This window comes from Hibiscus syriacus, unplaced genomic scaffold, assembly GCF_006381635.1.
Source record: "Hibiscus syriacus cultivar Baekdansim isolate YM2019G1 unplaced genomic scaffold, ASM638163v2 tig00110556_pilon, whole genome shotgun sequence".
Lineage (NCBI taxonomy): Eukaryota > Viridiplantae > Streptophyta > Magnoliopsida > Malvales > Malvaceae > Hibiscus > Hibiscus syriacus.
In genome coordinates this window covers 4,827,612-4,846,306 of record NW_024062779.1, presented here as the reverse complement: position 1 = coordinate 4,846,306, position 18,695 = coordinate 4,827,612, and the positions used below count along the sequence as shown (strand labels likewise).

At 32.7% G+C, this 18,695-nt stretch overlaps 3 protein-coding genes and 1 pseudogene across 6 annotated transcripts; 2 read left to right on the top strand and 2 right to left on the bottom strand.

The window, feature by feature from the left end:
• Positions 1–633: 633 nt before the first annotated feature.
• Positions 634–4,065, bottom strand: LOC120131360 (nuclear transcription factor Y subunit A-7-like). Of its 4 annotated transcripts, none has more exons than XM_039148368.1 (7): positions 3,929–4,048; positions 3,476–3,526; positions 3,083–3,162; positions 2,306–2,433; positions 1,402–1,503; positions 1,164–1,328; positions 634–1,039 (listed from the first exon to the last, which is right to left on the bottom strand). In XM_039148368.1, the coding sequence occupies exons 3-7, from the start codon at positions 3,108–3,110 to the stop codon at positions 854–856; spliced, it is 609 nt and encodes a 202-aa protein (XP_039004299.1). In that variant the 5' UTR covers positions 3,111–3,162; positions 3,476–3,526; positions 3,929–4,048; the 3' UTR covers positions 634–853. The 4 variants fall into 4 exon arrangements, with proteins under 4 accessions (XP_039004299.1, XP_039004301.1, XP_039004300.1 ...); XM_039148370.1 differs by having other exon boundaries at positions 3,083–3,132; XM_039148369.1 differs by lacking the exon at positions 3,476–3,526 and having other exon boundaries at positions 3,933–4,065.
• A 4,552-nt stretch (positions 4,066–8,617) lies between these two features.
• Positions 8,618–11,100, bottom strand: LOC120131525 (annotated as a pseudogene).
• A 582-nt stretch (positions 11,101–11,682) lies between these two features.
• Positions 11,683–14,946, top strand: LOC120131750 (ferredoxin--NADP reductase, root isozyme, chloroplastic-like). Its single transcript, XM_039148676.1, has 5 exons — positions 11,683–11,882; positions 12,063–12,119; positions 13,139–13,471; positions 13,828–14,047; positions 14,214–14,946. The coding sequence occupies exons 1-5, from the start codon at positions 11,859–11,861 to the stop codon at positions 14,708–14,710; spliced, it is 1,131 nt and encodes a 376-aa protein (XP_039004607.1). The 5' UTR covers positions 11,683–11,858; the 3' UTR covers positions 14,711–14,946.
• Positions 14,947–16,213: 1,267 nt separating this feature from the next.
• LOC120131524 (probable ADP-ribosylation factor GTPase-activating protein AGD13) lies at positions 16,214–18,460 on the top strand. Its single transcript, XM_039148505.1, has 2 exons — positions 16,214–16,321; positions 18,179–18,460. The coding sequence occupies exons 1-2, from the start codon at positions 16,214–16,216 to the stop codon at positions 18,458–18,460; spliced, it is 390 nt and encodes a 129-aa protein (XP_039004436.1).
• The last annotated feature ends 235 nt before the right edge of the window (positions 18,461–18,695 follow it).

The following is an 18,695-nucleotide window of genomic DNA, read 5'->3' as shown; positions in this document are numbered from 1 at the left end:
AGCAAGGCTTTGGATCTAATCTGTGAACCGTTTTGTTGGAATATCTTAATTTGATTGAACTTGTGTCTTGCGTGCCTTCATTGGTTGTTTTATTTGCTTCAAATTAGATTGCTCGCTTGTATTAATTTATAAACTTATAATACAGAGGCTCGTCTCTACGAAATAAATTTACACTGCAAAACTGTCGATGAAATTTTAATTGACCAATTAAAATCTGGTCATCGATGATGAAATATCTTTTGCTCCAAATAGTATAGAAATACCACTTTTGGTTTTCTGTTTTCTCTTCCAACAGCACTCATTGGTTGAAAAAGTCATTTGTACAAGTGACAACCGAATCATACAGTATGTGCAAATGTTGACCACAAATTTTGCATCTTTAAGTCAAATCATTCCATTTACCTTAGCCATGTCGTTGCTATATAAGTAGATCCACCGAGTTAATTGCTTTATATGTCTCCAAAATAAAGGCCCTTATCCTAAATCGGTCCTTAATGCCCCATATTATGACTCCATTCTAAATCAATTCCCAAACTTTTGAACATTCCAAATTCATCCCCAAACTATGACCTTCCCCCCCAAAAAAAAATTCTATATAGTTTGAGGGTGTATGGTGAAATTAACTCCAAATCCATTAAACCATTTCTAATTTATTATCCAAGTTTTAAAAAAATGTCCAACGTAACTATTAAAGCAATTCAACACTCTTCCTATGCTCCTCTGCCTAATGCCTGGAAATCTATATACGCTACTGAGTTGTTAAGTACAGAGCTAGACAGAATCAAGCATTACCAACTACTGAGACTATGTCGCTGGAGTGAGCCTATTTTCTCTGCTTATTGCTTTCAAATTTTCAACATTTTCCCTCCATAGAAGCTGTCTCGTTTTTGTCAAAGTTCAGATTGATATTGGACTGTGATTTATCGGCTGATGAAGCATCATTCTGTTTGTTTTCATTTTTCTTCGAATTGAGAAATCGACCCCCAGATCCTCTGGCCCGTCTTAATGCATGCAGATGACGGGATTCATGCAAGTATGGCTGCAAAATCAGCGCAACATTGCAGTAGCGATAAAATGAGTCAATATCACATTTAAATGCAAGCATTTGAATTGACACCCCCCCAAAACACACAAGAAAATCATAGAACTTAAATTTTACTTACTTTCCTAGATTTGGCACGTTTATTCTCTGATTCAGCTTTCGCACGAGATTGTCGACGTCGCAATATGCCATGATATTGTTTTGCATTAACAAACACGGGCTCCTCAACTGCATCTGAAGGCAAAGGAACTCCAGCTTGCTGAATACCCATTAACTGAAGGTGTACCTAAAACAGAAGCACAAGATAATCCAACTTTAGCCTGAAAATCATAATTAGAGAGAGAGAGAGAGAGAGATACCATAGGCTGACCACCATAGGGCTGTGGAGGATATGATTGAGCATCATAGGGAGCAAAGATGCTTCTATAATAGGGATCTGGATAGGGGTAAGCAGCCGGTGCCTTCAGTTTCACAAGTCAAGGAAACAAAAAATATATCAAAGATCCTTAGCATATTTTGATACCTCTCTAGGTTAAACGTTAGCAATCTGTTTCAGCTATACAACTTTTAGCAAAATAAAAAGTTTTTGACAATGTAAAATCTTAGACAAAGATTCATAAAAGCACCAAACTGAAAATAAGACTCGACCCAGTGGTAGGACAGGCTGACACCCTAGGTGGTCCCTAACTAATCTCCCTGCAAGTCTGAGTGATGCATTCTTAAATAAAACGGGTAATTTTTATTTCAAATTTCTGTTAAAAAAAAACAGCTCCCAAATCAAATATCTAGGTAAATGCAGTGTGGCAAAGGGAAAGGCATAAGGGATGAGAGGGTTTTGAGTAGTTTATCTCTTAATTAAAGAATTGGATAAAACAAAACACTGCCAACAGTTTTCAGAAAAGATGATAGAAGTGGTTCAGTACTCGTAAAACGTATCTAAGGCCAAAAAACTTATATTCTTTTTATTAGTCTGGGATGATTACAAGATATTTGTTCGAAATACTCAATAATTTGACATTGAACGCTAAAACACCCCTACAGAAGTCGTGCTTGAAATCGGGATCTCTAGGGATAACAACCATCCCTTTACCATAGAGATCTTGGTTCGTGCTAGAATTTTTTTTGATGATGATTAATTGATCAAAACTAGTTTAAACAATATAAGCAAGCTCAAGCAAGACACAGTGCAAAGTTAATTCAAAGAGAAAGCAAGCATGAAAATATAAAGGTGATCGCTGAAAAAAATAACTCTAAAGATGGTACCATAGCATGTTGAGGTGTTGTGTAAGGGATGTTTGGCGTTGTGATGGAAGGAGAAAGTCCGGTTGCAGGAGATGAGGAGTGATCCCTAAACTCCGAGTTTTTTTTCTGTTCATCAGCTTCAGTTTTGTCTGGCAAAAATAAATTAGTAAAGGTCAACACCATAAGAGAGAACTGTAAATGATGAACAGACATCAATCAATAAAATGCAAGCACTCAGGCAACTAAGATAGAAAGCAATGCAGTTGGAAATAGAGAGAACTGAGAAGTAAAATAAATCAATGCTGCTTACATTACCCATCAAATGGCCCTGTATTGCATTCATATGATACAGCAACACAAGGAGCCATCATCCTGATAAATTAACAATGAGGAAATGCCTAATAGAATGCAGTTAATTTAAATTTCAAAATGAACTGTAACCAAAGAAAAAGGTCATAAAATGAAATCGTAGAGCCATATAAAATCCCAAGTAAACTACCCAGTATGCTTCCTTACTGCACAGGGAAAACCCTCACAAAATGATACCATGAGTCCATGACGTATAAAATAGCAATGAGGTAATAACTAATACACAGGAATTCAACAGGTTGGAAGTGAAAGGATCCTTCCAATCTCATAATTTAAATACCGAATCTCAGTTAAACACCCTGGGGGGAAGCAAATTCAAGAATGAAAATGACATAAGTGAATTCAATATATTTTCCCACTCACAGAGTTCATAACTACACTTTTACCGTACAACATGAAGTTGATATAACACTTGACAAGAAGAAATACCAGAATGATCATGCGAAGAGGAAGTCATGAGGTTGTGAAGAGAGGAGAATCTGCGAACTCAAATCAGGCAGCACAACCAGCTGAGTCGATGTTAGTGCAGCATAAAGAAACACAGCACTTTAATCAAACCAACAGAGACAGAATTTATGTCAATTACTCAGTTTTACATCTAAAGCAAAGCCTATATTATTTTAGTCATAAATTATAAAATATTGAAGGAAAAAGATCAACGGATCGCTACACAGATTCTAATCCATTCTCCATTATAGTAAACCATTTTTTCTCTAAAATATTATAATCTAAAGTTTAAATTCTTCAAATATATATGCTTCTTCTACATCCGAACACTTAAGGGACTAAAAAAAGAGTAGCAGAAGTAACAACCAAAAGTACCTTAGTGATTTACTAATTCTTGCAAACCACCAGCCGGAATTCGGGAGAATTATGCCTACAATAAAAAAATAAAAGTCAATTTAGTAGAACAAGTAATTATTCAAACGCAAAAACTGAGATATAGTTTCGTTATAATGATGAATTCAGCAACTATAAAACGGGATCAATGCGTCTACAACATTAACAAAGTCATATCCATGCAAAATGAGTTTACAAATTCAAAAGGAGCGATAAAATTAGACGAGTTTGTAAATGAGCCCCATTACGCATCATCTTCTCCTTAAACCTTCTCAACATCCTATCGGAGGAAGAAAAACATTTCCAAATAGTCCGAATTTTAAAAGATTAAAGAAACAAAAATGTATAAATCGTGTTTATTTGAAAAGGAAATATTAAAAGAAACGACTTTGGAAAGAGAGATAAGCACAGCTAGGGTTTATCGAGAATCGAAATTTACCTCAAACAGAATCGTCGGGAACTATTAGATGATCGTTTGATGTTTTGTCGGGCGGAGCTGAAACTAAAATTGAAATACCAATCTTCGCTCTGTATGTTTGGGAGCAGAATTGTTATGGCCAAGGAATTGTTGCTTTATTTATTTAGTAAGTTTTGGCGTATAGAAAGAAAGTTACGGTACATTGGGGTGCACATGGACCCTAATTTGAAATCCCCTTTTTGCCATTGCTTGTTTGAAATGTTTTATAGTTATAATACTTGAATTTTTTTTGTAAAATATTAATATATATTTTAATAATTTTATACTTAAAATCATTCTTTAAAATTAATATTAAGTTATATAACTAAATTGAAAGCTAAATAAAAATATATTTGTCTGAGCACGAACTAACTTACCTCAATAGTTAAAGAGTCATTGTTTTTAGATGTCACGGGTTTAAGCACGAACGACTGCAGTAGGGTGATTGAGCGTTCATTGTCAAATAGTTAATAATATTTAAAACATATAATATTTTGTTCTTAATTATATATATATATATATATATATATATATATCATAAAAAATTCACTCTTTTTCCATTGTTTATAATATCAACGGTATATTTGACTTTAAGAAAAAATTTAGTCGTAAATAAAGCCTAAATCCTTCAATAGAAAATTGGGTAAACTACGCCTTTAATACATAAACTATCAATTTTAATTCGTTTTAATATCTAAATTTTTAATTATTTTCAAAAGAATCGTTAACGGTTTTTGTTTCATTTTAGAGTTCTACATTAAAAACCTTAATGAGTTTAATACCTAAACTATCAATTTCAGTCTGTGTTAGTACCTAAACTTTAATTTTTTTAAAACTTAACGTTAAATTTTGAACTAGATACTATAATGAAACAAAAATTAAACTTTAAATATAGTTTTTTAAAAAATTAAAAATTTAAGTACTTAATGGATTAAAACTGATAATTTATATACTAAACGCGATAATTTACCATAAAAAATTGTATACATCTGCCGGCATAGAAATTTAGATTTGTTTTTACTTTAAGATTGAACGTGTCATGTCAAAAAATTATATGTGTCTACGATTAGTAATTAAAATTATTATAATTTTCAGTGATTAGTTATATTTTAATTAATATGTTTAAACATTCTTAATTAAAGAGTGATTCATTTATATTAGTATAAAACTCAATTTTTACACTTGTTGGTTTTTAATATTGATATTTTAATAATTTAATCATTAAAATTCATGCTTTCTTTATGTAGATTATGCAAGTTAATTTTTTTATTAAATTAAAATATTTAATTATTTATTTTAGGATTATTATTTAGTATATTGATTGTGTAAAATTTATTTTATACAATTATTTTATTTTATGTCAAACACTAAAATTTAAAATCTTATGTTGTATATTTTAAACTCTATATTCTAAACTTAAACCCCCAATTTAAATTCACAAACATAATCTTTTGATAGAACCTCTAATATCTAAACTAAATTTGTATACACTAGATTAATATATTTTATCTTTTATCGACATTATAAATATATCAAAATAATTATAAAGTTATTTATTTATAAAAAAATAATTACTAAATTTATATTAATAAATATATGAAGGTTGAATTAATCAAAGATAAACCATTGTTTGAAATTATTCTAATTTTATATTAATATAAGTAGAACCCTTTCTTTCTGATGTATTATTATAATTATATGATAGATTTATGTAATACTGCTTGATTAATGAATGACATTTGGGGTTTTACAAGAGATTGATTATTCAGCTCAGTTGGTAGAGCACAAGTTTCTTAACCTTGAGGTCGTGGGATCGAATCTCACGGAGGACATTTTATAATTCGGAGGTCTTCTACGGAATCTGATCTCAATATGGTGTTGGGGACAGCCTACTATCTTACCTCCCCTTACTCCATTACATATGAGAATAAGGGATAACCATTTGGGGTTTTACAACAGTATATTGTGATGAAAGCCACCATATGAGTTAATTTAATTCTTTAATTATGTAAGTAAATTAAAATCAAATCTTCAAATACAAATATTTTATGGACTGCTCTATAAAACAAAAGTTGAAGATTATCATGGACGTGCACGCACGGGATAGAAAGTACTTTCGGGATTGAGTTAAATTTCATCAGAAAAGACTTCGGGCAGGAAGGGAGCTGACCGTTCGACAACTGGAATAAATCTGACCACGAAATATGGGTCCCACAGAGTGAGAGGAAGCAATTTAAGGTGACAGCTGACCGTCGATGACTAAAACTGTATATAAAAATCATTTAATATTTAAATTTTTGTATAACTATCAACAAGTACATACGATAAATTTAATAATTAAATTTTAATAAATAGTGTTAAAATCTGCTCCAATGATAATAAAAGATTAGGTAAACTATATTGGTGACCACCGAATTAAGGTTCTTAATCATTTTGACCATCAACTTTTAAAAGTGATCAAATAAATCATCTAAATATTTAAATGGTTCAATACAATCACTGGCCGATAAATTTTAACAGAGACGATGATGTGGTTGTTAATAAAAGTGGCATAATTTTATATTTAGTCCTTAATATTTATGCATTTTATCAATTTAGTCATTATTTTAATTAATTCAAAAAAATTAATCCTACAATCCAAAGATGTCACGTGTGACTATATGATTGGAGCGTAAATTTAATTTATTTTAATATTTTAATTAAATAAAATTTTTAACCAAGACGTGTAAGAAAAAGATTTTAGAATAGAAAGTGACATTCGGAGTTTCAAACCAGTGACCCTTTGGTTTAATGGATATAGCTTTGTTATTGGGCTAGGCCATTCAATTGGTTTTTAGTTGCACAATATTGTATAGGTTGTGTTTAATATTATTTCATATATATATATATATATATATATATATTAAATTATAGTTAATGTAAACTTTAAAAATAAAACAGAGTTTAATATTTTATTTATTTTTTATGATTATTTTAAAATAATAATATATAAATTATATTAAGAATATTTAGAGAATTTGAATCACAAAATAAAAAAAAATTAACTTAAATATTAAAAATATTAAAATCATTTTAAAATATATTACCGTTTATATTTTAGATTATAAAATATAATTTCATCATAATAAATCATTTCATTAAATTTATATAAAATATTATTAGTACATTAATCAAAACTTCCGAATTTTACATTTAAACATAGTTAGAAAATATAATAAGTTATTCACATCAATACATATATAATAATATTTCAAGTAATTCTAAAATTTATCTGTAAGTTTTTACAAATATTAACAACTAGTTGGTCTAATGAGATGAAACATTAGATCTTTTAAGAAATATAAAGAGTTCGAATCATCAGCTCATGGCATTTGCGAATGGAGCAAATTGAATTGGGAGAGACGTCCTTACCTTTTTAGTACTGATACAAATTAATCGATCAATAAATTAAATATTGATGGTTATACTCAAAAAAAGTTCTTACCCATCATATAATAAGCTATAATATAAAACACACTTTTTTTTATTAATATAAGGTGATTATAAAGTAATATTTGTTTTAAATACTTTTAACCATTTGATAATGAACACTCGATCACCCCTGCTACAGTTGTTGATGCTCAAACCCGAAACTTTTAAGAATAACAATCATTCATTTAATTATTAAGGAATTTAATTAGTGCAATATATAAAGCACACTTATCTTATTTCTAACTATTTAAATTTACTTTGTATAAATTAGTATATAAAGTACACTTAACTTACAATTTTAGAAAAAAACCTAATTTTTTTAAATAAAGGGGAAAACAAAACTTAAAGACTCAAATTTGTTGCAGCATCCGCATGAAGCAGACTTTGGATTTCAACTGGCGTTTCCACGTGAATGTGCAACCCCTCAGCGAGATCCCAGGCCATTTTTGCAAGGCCATCAGCACTTCTATTAGCTTCTCTAGGAACATGACACAAGCACCAATCTCTCTGCATGAACTTTTGGACGTGTGCTGTCATGAAAGCGTCATTGCCCGCACCCGGCTCTTTATGAAGGATAGAAATTGCTTCCATGCTACCCGTTTCCACGATAAGCTTCCGAATATTCCTCGTCCAAGCTTAAAGATTAGACAAAATATTTTTAATATATTTCTACCAAAATTTGTCTTTAAATTAAATTAGACTTTAGACACCACCTTAAAATTATAAGTCAAGGTATTTTCGACTTCTTGACGTCAAAACAAGAATTCAACGTCCTGCTGTGATAAAAAAGAATTCAACGTCCTGCTGTTAAGGGCTATCCAAGACTAGTCCTACCTAGGGCATAGCCCACCCTATACTTAAAAAAAGGTAAATTACTTATTCAGTTACTCATTAATTACTTAGTTTGTATTTGGTTTAAATATAAAAAAGTGCTCAACGTATGACTTTGGTTACAGTTTGATACATAATATGTTTTTCGTTTCAGTTTGATGTCTAATGTTTTATTTCGTAACTCAGTTTGAGTTTGATCGTGCGGACCATTATTTTCGACCGTTAAATACAACCTGACATTTATTTAATATTAAAGAATGAATTTTTTAGTTAAAATAATAAGAAATTAATTAATAAAAATTGAAAAATTAAAAAGTTAAAAACCTTTTTTCACATTTTCCCTCTTCCCTCCGCTCACTTCCCATTCATTCTTCCACCTTTTTGGGCAACGCCAAACACCAAACAAGTAAAATCCCATAAAGCGCCTCATAAGACGATTGATTGTACGGATGATAAAAATCCCAGAAAGAAAAATCCACATGTAAATTGTCGAAGCTTTCCCCAATGCTTGGATTGCATTGTGATTTCCTTGAACCCATTTGGACACTTCAACGACAACAGCCACTGGAAACAGATAAAATATATAGATTATACTGATCCAACCATAAAGATTCAATCCGTTCACTTCCTTGAAGTTCTGCGAACTTTTTTGGAATAGATGTTTCTCAACACGAATCCCACATTGTTGATCAAAGCACCCCATAAGCCTTGGAGATTGAAGGATACTTCAGTTAATGCAGCTAGAGAACATCCCAGAACAATGGGGAGAATAAAAAGCCAGACTTTTAAAGGGTATGTATCATCGAGGACGAATAAAAAAACTACGGAAAACACGGGCTCCGATGATTTGATAACATGAGTGAAGGAAACGACAACCTTGGAGAACGAAACACAGGCCAATATGTGGCCTATTGTGTGGAACAGCGAGGGCCCGAGGAGTGTGATAATGAAAGGCTTTGTGATTTTGGGACATGGTTGCAACTTTAAAGACCAGAGGACCAACATCCAAATGGAACCGACAAAGAGTTGAAAAGAAGCGAGAAGCCATGGGAATGGGAACACATTCAACGCTTTCTTATTGTAAATGTTGAAGACAGTGTTCTGAAAGTACCAAAAACCGAACACGAGCGCGAGCAGTCAAGTTTTGGCCTTTGATTTAGCTGCTGCGGCTTCAACAGATTCGGCTTCTGGATTCGGTTCGGATGATGCAGCTGCTTTGGGAAAATGGGATCCTGGTTTCCTAAATGGGTTTTCAAGGATATTCCCAAAATGAGCTGTGCTGGTGGTTAAAACTTGGATCTTGCCCAAAGGGAAGCCATGGATTTATTGGAGTTACAGAGATTAGGGTTAAAGGGTAAAAAGTTAAAAGTTAACTTTTTAACTTTCATTAATTATTTATTTTATTATTTTAATTAAAAAATTCATTTTTTTATATTAAACAAATGTCATGTGCTATTTAAGGGTCAAAATTAACAGTAATTCACGGTTTAATTCAAACTGAGTTACGGAATAAAATGTTAGACATTGAACTAAAACGAAAAAAACGTTAATCACCAAACTAAAACTAAAGGCATACGTTAGGCACATTTTTTATATTTAAGTCTTTTTATTTTGGTCACATAACTAATTTATTTTAAATTAAACTTAATTTTAAGTTTTAGAAATGACCATTCAGCTCAGTTGGTAGAGCACAAGATTCTTAATCTTGAGGTCGTGGGATCGAGTCCCACAGAAGGCATTTCATAATTCGGAGGTCTCTTACGGAAGGTGCTCTCAACCTGGTGTTGGGGGTAACCTACTATATTACCTCCCCCTTATCTCATATATATGGGAAAAAGGGACAACTATTTTTTAATATTAAATTTTAGTTTTGTTTTGTTCACTCGTCTTTACAAATTTAGCATGATGTTGATGTGTCATCATAAGCTAAAATCATTTTATGATTGAAAAATAATTAAAAATTGTCATGTTAACATTATTATTAATTTTTTAATAGTGAGTGATCAAAATAGAACTAAAATGTACGATTAGATATGATTTTGAAAATAATAATAATTAAGTGACCAAACATAAATTAAGTAATAGGTGGGTGACCAAATTATTAGTTTACCCTAAATAAAAATATGTATGAATTATGCTAAAAAATTATATTGATCCATTTAATATTTTTTCTAGATTTAATCCATATATATATATATATATATATATATATAATTTTTATTATATTTTTAGATTTAAAAAATATAAACTATTTTAGATAAAAAATTTATTATGTTTATATTAACTTAATCTATAAAAAAAAATTTAGGTTCACCACCTCTGCTGTAGAGGTCTAAAGTTGACGTTTCTTCATCTTCCTCGACCGGGTTTTGCTTGTCTTCACCTATATTTTCCTTTTACTGCTCTTTGTTCTTGTTGTGCAGAGGAGAAAAGCTTTGTTTGTGGAAGTACCTTTAGGGAGGAGAGGGCTTGAATTTTCAAAAGCGGCCCTGAAATGTCGGCAATGTTGCAATAAAACCAGAATGATAGTTAAGTTAAAGTTATACAGGAATGGATCGAGGGATACTGTTGGGTGCGATCGTAATTTTTAAAATTTTAAAAATTTCTTATATTTTAAATTTTTATTTTTATACTTTTTATTGAGTATCTAATTTCATACATTTTAAAATTTTATAACTTTACAGCCTTAATTTTTTTAATATAATTTTTTAAATTCTCCTTATATAAATTTCTGCATCTTTAGAAATAAAGAATCACTCATATTACTACTGCTTCAAGTACCACGGTTACATTCAGCTCGTGGATGATTAATGTCAGCTCTTTTTGATTCTTCCTTTGTCTTTTTCATGTTTTTCTAACACATCTTTGGGTCTACTTGTTCTTTGATTCGTTTGCATCCTGAAGTGCAATTACTTCGGCAGCCTTCTCATCATCGGTAGCTTTCACTCCATTACTCACTTTTTCATGTCCTCTCTCTTCATAATCCGATGATGAACAACTTGAAATGATTTAAATATTACACCTTTTTACTGGGTGTTCAAAACCCATTTCCACCAGCAATATAAAAAAATAAATCAATAAAATAATTCTATCACTAAAAAAAGATAAAATTCTGATAATTAATGTATAATTTACCTTGAATGATTAATTTGTTATACTTCATATAAATATATATGCCATCTTAAACTATTATAATACATAAAATACTGTATTTATAAAAAATATTAAATGAATGCTTTTAAAATAAATAATAAAAGACAAATTAATTGATTCTATGTTGGATCCTTAAATATTGATTTATAAAAATTATATTTAAAATTTGTAATAATTTACCACTTGATAACCTATTATCCGGTCAGACCAACTAGAGGATTAATTATTAGTATAAAGCTTCTTATTATGGTCAACTAAACAGCCACTCGAGAAGGCAAAGCTGAGGAAGGAGCGTCTTTTGGCAGTCCCCAAGAGATCATCACATCAAAATTTTCTTTCTAAACCCTCAGTCCCTTAAATCCTAACTCAAGAGAAGACAAGTGACAAGCAATCAAAGCAAAGATCTCCCTGAATTAGCTATCCTCTGAAAGCTTTTTCTTTGATCTCTACGTCATGGCTTATTCAATTGAATCCCAGGTCTTATTTCTTCCCCCCCCCCTTTTCTGTTTGATTCCTAGGGGGAAAAAAAGGAAAGAAAGATTACCTCAGAAATTATTACGGAGAAAAGTTATTATTACCGTTTCTTTAGCTGTTCTCGAATTTATCGAAATGGGTTTTATGCAAGTCTGACATTTTGGGGTTTTTTTTTTCTTTCAGGTTTCTGTAGCCGTTCCTACTGCAAACGACATTTCTCTAAGGAGATCTGTAATTAAGGTATTCACTAAATTACTACTATAATTTTTTAGCTGTGAGATCGGCAGTCTGTTTGGTTTAGTTTCAGTAATGGGTATTTGGATCATTGGAAAGTCGAAAGACTAGAGTTAGAACGTAGTATAGGATCTGTTACACGTTTTGCATATCGAATTTGGATTCCACGGATGGAATTTTAGTGATTTAACTACTTCGATGCATTGTTGGGGTCGGGATAATGTATGATCGTTGACTTTTTTTTTGAAAATTATGATCGTTGACCTTGATCCCATACTTTTGAGCATCTTTTTAGTTGTCTAAAGGTGCTGCTAATATTTTAAATTTATATATTTTCCGAGACTGATAGTGGATTCGTCTAAACAAGAATGGCGTCATCTTTCCTGTATTATATTGCTTGTTAATTGTCAAAACCAATTAAACAATTGTAATGATAAAGTCAAACGATCATCCCTTCTTTTCCTCGCTTATTTGTTTTAAGAATTCAAAGTTACTGACTACTGAGATCAAAACGATCATATTGATCTTTCATTTCTTCGTTTTCTTTTTCGTTTAAAATTGCTGCTACCAAACAAGTTTAAAATCTCCTATATTTGAATTGTGCTGAAAGTAAAAGAGCTAAACAGATTTAAACTTAATCAATCATCGTTCTAGTGAGTTTCTATGTAGTTTTTGCCTCTGGAGTGGATTATGGAGACAAGGGTGCTGAACTTCATTTGAAAGCGCAAAATTTCTTTTGCTTAATTAACGTTATAGTGTGTTCGTCTGCTATAAAGATGTGCATCTGTGTTGGCAGTTGCCAAAGTGTGTGTGCTTGTCAAATGCAGCATTGTGTTCATTGATTTGTCCTCATGGTAAACAGCAGTATTTGGCGATTTTCTTATGAAGCTGTTTATTGTTAGTATTGTCTGTTCAGGAACTAAGCAAGACTTGCAGTATCTTCCTGAATGAGATTTCAGGCTTACTTTTCTTTATCCTCTTAGTAAATCAGTTCTTAATACTTGAGCACTTGCCTTTTTTGGCAGAGTAACATTATAAGCTTTGGTAACAAGTCATGGGCTTCCAACTTTTCTTTCGATCTGAAATCACGAAATGCACAGAAGAGAAATCAGTACGTAGTATGCATGTCAGTGCAACAAGCCAGCAAATCCAAGGTTGGAGTGTCACCGTTAGAGTTGGAAACTGAAAAAGAGCCTCCACTAAATTTATTCAAGTCCAAGGAACCTCACATCGCTACCATTGTTTCTGTTGAGAGACTTGTCAGTGCAAAAGCTCCTGGTGAGACTTGCCATATTGTGATTGATCATGGTGGTAATGTTCCATATTGGGAAGGGCAGAGCTACGGTGTTATCCCTCCTGTAAGTCTGTCTCCTCTATATGTTGCTGTTTTCTTTATTATTATTGTTTTCAGGTTGTTTGGTGCAGTAGAATACTTTAACTTCAGTGCATGCATTAAAGTTACTATGATGATCTATCATGTTTGGAGCGTAGGAATCAGATGGTTTTTGACTTTTGAATATGGGGATTGCAATGTTTATCTGGGCTAATTACGATTCCCTATTTTTGTTCAATTGTATACGTTAGCGGCTCTCGATCTCATAGAACGAAGTCATATTTATTCTTAGAACTCGTTTCATTTTCTACTTTATTGATTTCTCATCTAAAGTTTTCCATTTATTCTATGTCCCATTTCTCATTTTTTCTTGTGTCGTAGGGTGAAAATCCAAAGAAACCAGGTTCTCCCCACAATGTTCGTTTGTATTCAATTGCTTCAACTAGGTATGGAGATTCTTTTGATGGCAAGACAGCCAGTTTGTGTGTCCGTCGTGCTGTCTATTATGACGCTGAGACTGGAAAGGAGGATCCTTCAAAAAGTGGTATATGTAGCAATTTCCTATGCAACTCCAAGCCTGGAGATAAAGTTCAGATCACTGGTATGATCCTTAAATAAATTGGAACATCCATAAGCTCAGTCCTTATTCATATGTTAAACTCTCTCTCTCTCTTGTTTCTGTCAGTTAAACTATTTATTTTACAGGTTAATTGGTTATCAGGACTACCTAATTATCATATATTAACTCAAGTAGAATATATTGGCAGGCCCTTCTGGCAAGATAATGCTTTTACCTGAAGATAACCCAAATGCCAACCACATAATGATAGCCACTGGAACTGGTGTAGCTCCCTTTAGAGGCTACCTCCGTCGCATGTTCATGGAAGATGTTACATTCAAGTTCCATGGCCTTGCATGGCTTTTTCTTGGGGTTGCCAACAGTGACAGTCTCCTTTACGATGATGAGTTTGCCAAATACCTCAAGGACTACCCTGATCAGTTCCGATACAATCGAGCTCTTAGCAGAGAGCAGAAGAACAAGCTTGGAGGCAAGATGTATGTTCAGGATAAGATCGAGGAATACAGTGATGAAATTTTCAAGCTCTTGGACGAGGGAGCACATATATATTTCTGCGGGCTCAGGGGAATGATGCCCGGGATCCAAGATACGCTGAAGAGAGTAGCGGAGCAGAGGGGAGAGAATTGGGATGAGAAGCTTTCACAACTGAAGAAGAACAAACAATGGCATGTGGAAGTTTATTAGTTTTGCGTTGCTGGATTTTACCCCGAGCTCATGCCCTGTTTGATGACAAGTTGGCATTTTCAATTATTTAGTTTGTGGGGTTTACATGGAAACCTTGATTTAGCTGTCACCATACGTTTCTGGGATTAAATAGTTTATCTAGTTTCAGATTTCGTGCAATAAACTTGAAAACCTTTCCATTTATGATTTGTTCAAATTACATGTTTTAAATACCATCCAGCCAGAATTATATTCCTAAACTTGGAAAATAGATAGAAAGTACAACCTGGTCTTGCTGAACTTAATCTACAACATTTATATTTATCAAACGTTGTAGAACTAGGACAGTTGATCCGTCGTCTTGTCCCTCGGTGGTTAAGTAATAAGAGTTTTATGATTTAGAAGTTGAGGACTATTAATGTAGTTTGCCTATAGCTAAAACTAAAACCTGAAAATCCTCCCCTTTTTATACTTATACGTGAACCACCCCACCATTTTTCTCACCAAACACTCATCTCTTCTTCTTCTTCCTTTCTTAAGTAAAAAGTTCTAAGGATTTAAGCTTAGTTGTTGTAGCCAAGATAGAATGTTTCTTTACATCCTTTAAGCTTTGCTTTAACCTCCATTTTGTAAGTTTTAAAATTAGTTTTCAAAATGGATTTTTCTTGAAGGTAGGGTGAATCCTAGTTAATTCAAGAGGTGTTTTAGCAGCCAAGGCAGTAAAATAACACACTTATAGCTTTCTTATACCAAGTGTAGATCATGGAAAGTTAAGATGTGTTAGAAAGTTAAATTTAAAGCATGTTTAGCAGTTTCCATAGTAGATTATTCATTTAATGTTATAAACATGGTATAAAGTCTTATTTATGCTCTTTGTATTCACATAAAACTTTAAGCATGTTTGGGGACCTCACTAATGTCTTTCGGATTGGGAAATGGAGTTTTTAGTGCATGTTTGGGGACCTCACTAATGTCTTTGGGATTGAAAAATGAAGTTTTTAGTACTTGTTTTATGACTTCTGCAAGTAGCGATACATGTTCTTCGTTTTGGGCAGATTCGTGAGTTTCTGAGCAAGAGTATCGAAACTTTGAGTCATAGTTTCGAAACTCTCAGAAAGTTTCGAATTGGGCAGAACATAATGTTTTAAAGTATCGGTACTTATATAAAGTATCGAAACTTTAGCAGGAGTATCGATACTCTAGGGATAGTATCGATACTTTCAGTCTTTTTGAGCAGTAAAGGCAATTTTGAACGGTTTAGACTCGAGGCACCCCAACACTTTAGTAATTCTTTAGATAAGACTACAAGTTAGAACATTAATGTTAATTTCAACGTAGAAACAAGTTAAAGTTATGAGAAATAAAAATAGCCTTGTTTGAATGCTCGAGAAAACGACCATGACACCCGAGTTCCTTTAGAAAAGCTAGTAGAGTCGACAAGCTATGTTTGCCAAGGCCTTATGACTAGTTATGTTTGCCAAGGCCTTAACACTCTTTAGAATAAAGGGTGGGTTAGTCAGGGGTATGGTTTTCGATGCAGAGAATTTCGGGGGCCATATCCAGGGTAGACTAGAAGGGTGTGTGAGTTCCGAGATGCAGAACCCTCAGACGCACCATGATGTCTACCATAACGTATAGAATGAGTATTCAAGAATACTCTCTAAGACAATTTTAAAGCATACTAGCTTGGGTGCAATGTCCAACACTCAAGGAGTGGGCTAGTAAAACAGAACAGATAGTAGAACAAAACAAATAGTAAAACATATAGCAGTAGATCTTATATCAGTGGACTTGAATATTTAAGTCTTTCAGTGAATTACAGTTAGTATGTTTTAGCCATTAGTGTGGCGCTGAACTTGTTAGCTCAGCATTCGGATGTTTCTGTGGACAGGTTAGTAGATCAAGCAGTAGATAGATCAAGGTCCAGACTAGTCCAGTGTAGATCAAATGTACATCTCAGTGTTTTTATTAGGCATGTATATTTGTAAACATTATTATCTAGTTGAGTTGTAGATTCAGTTAAGTTGATCTATAATATTTTTGAAGGATAAATATTTTATTTTGGAGTTTCTCAGTGAAAAGATTTTTATTATATTTCAGTTTATTTTATAATCATTTTAAAGCATGATAAATTAAGTTTAAAGTTAGTTAACCACTTCGTTGGTTCCGTTTAGCCCTTTAAATCAACCGACTGTGTCATACAGGTCTAAGGTGTTATAATTCTTCCTTCAAAGGCTACACTTTTGCATTCCAACGACGTTTGTGTTTTCATGTGATCATTAGGGGAGGAAAGATGCCGAGTTTTACTGAGTTGGGCCGTTCCTTTTTTCCTCTCCCTGTTGTGAGTTATTGACACCGGACGTCGACTCATTGCTGGTTCTCATAGCTGAAATGAGTTTTTTTTATCAATGTTGATGAAAATTCCAGGGTAAGACCACACGAAATCTAAAAGAAGAAGAAGCTTTATTAGCTATTGAGGAATATCTGTTTGCTTATTTTTGTATTTCATACAATTTATAAAATAATATTTTTAATATATAATCTGGGTGTGTTTTGGTAGGAAATATGAAAAGGTTGAGATTTTCCGATCTATGTTTCACTACAAATGTAAGAATTAGGGTTGGGGGGCTAGATTTACACAATTTCCCACTTTTTCCGCACCATTTTGAGCCATAAACCTCTAAATCTTTCGATTAATGTTTTTGGGCTTTTAGAGGAGGATGAAAACAATGTTTCAGTCCTTTTAGTGTTATTTGGTTAATAGACGTTTCCTTCAAAACAATGTTTCAGAATGAAACAACACGGTGTTGTTTTTTAGAAACAGACAGACAAGAGAAGAAAAAGTAGTGATACGTGACAATCCAAGTTAGCAACAGCAGTGATTTCCGTTACGACGGTTAACATGGAGTGATCAATTTGTAACAAACGATAACGTTAGTGATTGATTTGTGACTTTTAAAACATCAATAGTGAAAACAAATACTAACCCAAACATTAATGACAGTTGGCGTGATTTTTTTCAAAAAAAAAAAACTTCTAGATTAGAGGGCCAACTTTTATTGTCAACTTTCTGTTATTATCAACTATATTGCTTTAGCACTTTATTTTTCTACAAGTACCCTTGTTTGACACCTGTACCCAATACACATGCGAAAATAGGTATGGGGATTTGATCCTTGAAGGACTCTCCAAATAGAATACATGAAAATCTTGGACAAAACCAACATACTTATGCAGGACATATATTCATGTCCAAAATTCACAATTGAGTCGGAGTGATATTAATTTTCAATGAAACTGCATACGATGCAATGCTTGGACATGGTTATACTAGTTAGTATCAATTAAGTAAACTAATTGTTATTTACAATGACAAGATATATGATTGATCTGCCGATGCTTGCATTATTCATTCATACAAGATTTCGTGCCATCTTAAGCATATAATTACAATGAGTTTCTCTAACCTGTTGAGCTTCTACACTGTAGCAAGTATATGATCACGACACCTTCTCAGCTGATGATATAATGAGAGAAGCAGAGATTGATATCCAGCCCTCGATAACATATGCAATGTCGTACGGGGACCCCCAAATGTTCGAAAATATGCAGATCGGAAAATGGCTGAAGTCCAATGATAATGCCGTTATGGAGGATAGCATCGTCAACATCATTGATGGGAGGGTGAGACAAGAAGTGTCACTCCAGCTCCAAAATGTTGAATCTGGAGAAATCTATTTAGAAGTGGAGTGGCTGCCTCTCGATCAGTAAGCATATGCAGTGTAATTGTATTGGCTTCAATATGCTCCGTAGGTGTTAACTTTGAATATATGCAATACTTTTTCTTTTATTTTCTTTTCTTTCTTTCTTTCTTCTCGGAAGTGTTCATTTTATTTGGAGTTGAGGATTGAGGCAATCATTACGTCAAGGTTTTGATTCATGTCTCGTGTTTGAATAAATTAAGGAATGTTTCATGACAGATACTGAGACAGAAAGTTGCCTTGTA

What these genes read in the sequence shown, in the direction of transcription:
- LOC120131360 (XM_039148369.1), bottom strand. Translation starts at nt 3,110, where the DNA reads ATGACTTCCTCTTCGCATGATCATTCTG. An exon ending in CTCTTCGCATGATCATTCTG is followed by an intron (nt 2,434 to 3,082) that starts GTATTTCTTCTT and finishes TATTTTTGCCAG; the next exon opens with ACAAAACTGAAGCTGATGAA. An exon ending in CCTATGGTGGTCAGCCTATG is followed by an intron (nt 1,329 to 1,401) that starts GTATCTCTCTCT and finishes CTTCTGTTTTAG; the next exon opens with GTACACCTTCAGTTAATGGG.
- LOC120131750 (XM_039148676.1), top strand. Translation starts at nt 11,859, where the DNA reads ATGGCTTATTCAATTGAATCCCAG. An exon ending in GCTACGGTGTTATCCCTCCT is followed by an intron (nt 13,472 to 13,827) that starts GTAAGTCTGTCT and finishes CTTGTGTCGTAG; the next exon opens with GGTGAAAATCCAAAGAAACC. An exon ending in AGATAAAGTTCAGATCACTG is followed by an intron (nt 14,048 to 14,213) that starts GTATGATCCTTA and finishes ATATATTGGCAG; the next exon opens with GCCCTTCTGGCAAGATAATG.
- LOC120131524 (XM_039148505.1), top strand. Translation starts at nt 16,214, where the DNA reads ATGGTTTTCGATGCAGAGAATTTCGGGGGCCATATCCAGGGTAGACTA. An exon ending in ACCATGATGTCTACCATAAC is followed by an intron (nt 16,322 to 18,178) that starts GTATAGAATGAG and finishes TCTACACTGTAG; the next exon opens with CAAGTATATGATCACGACAC.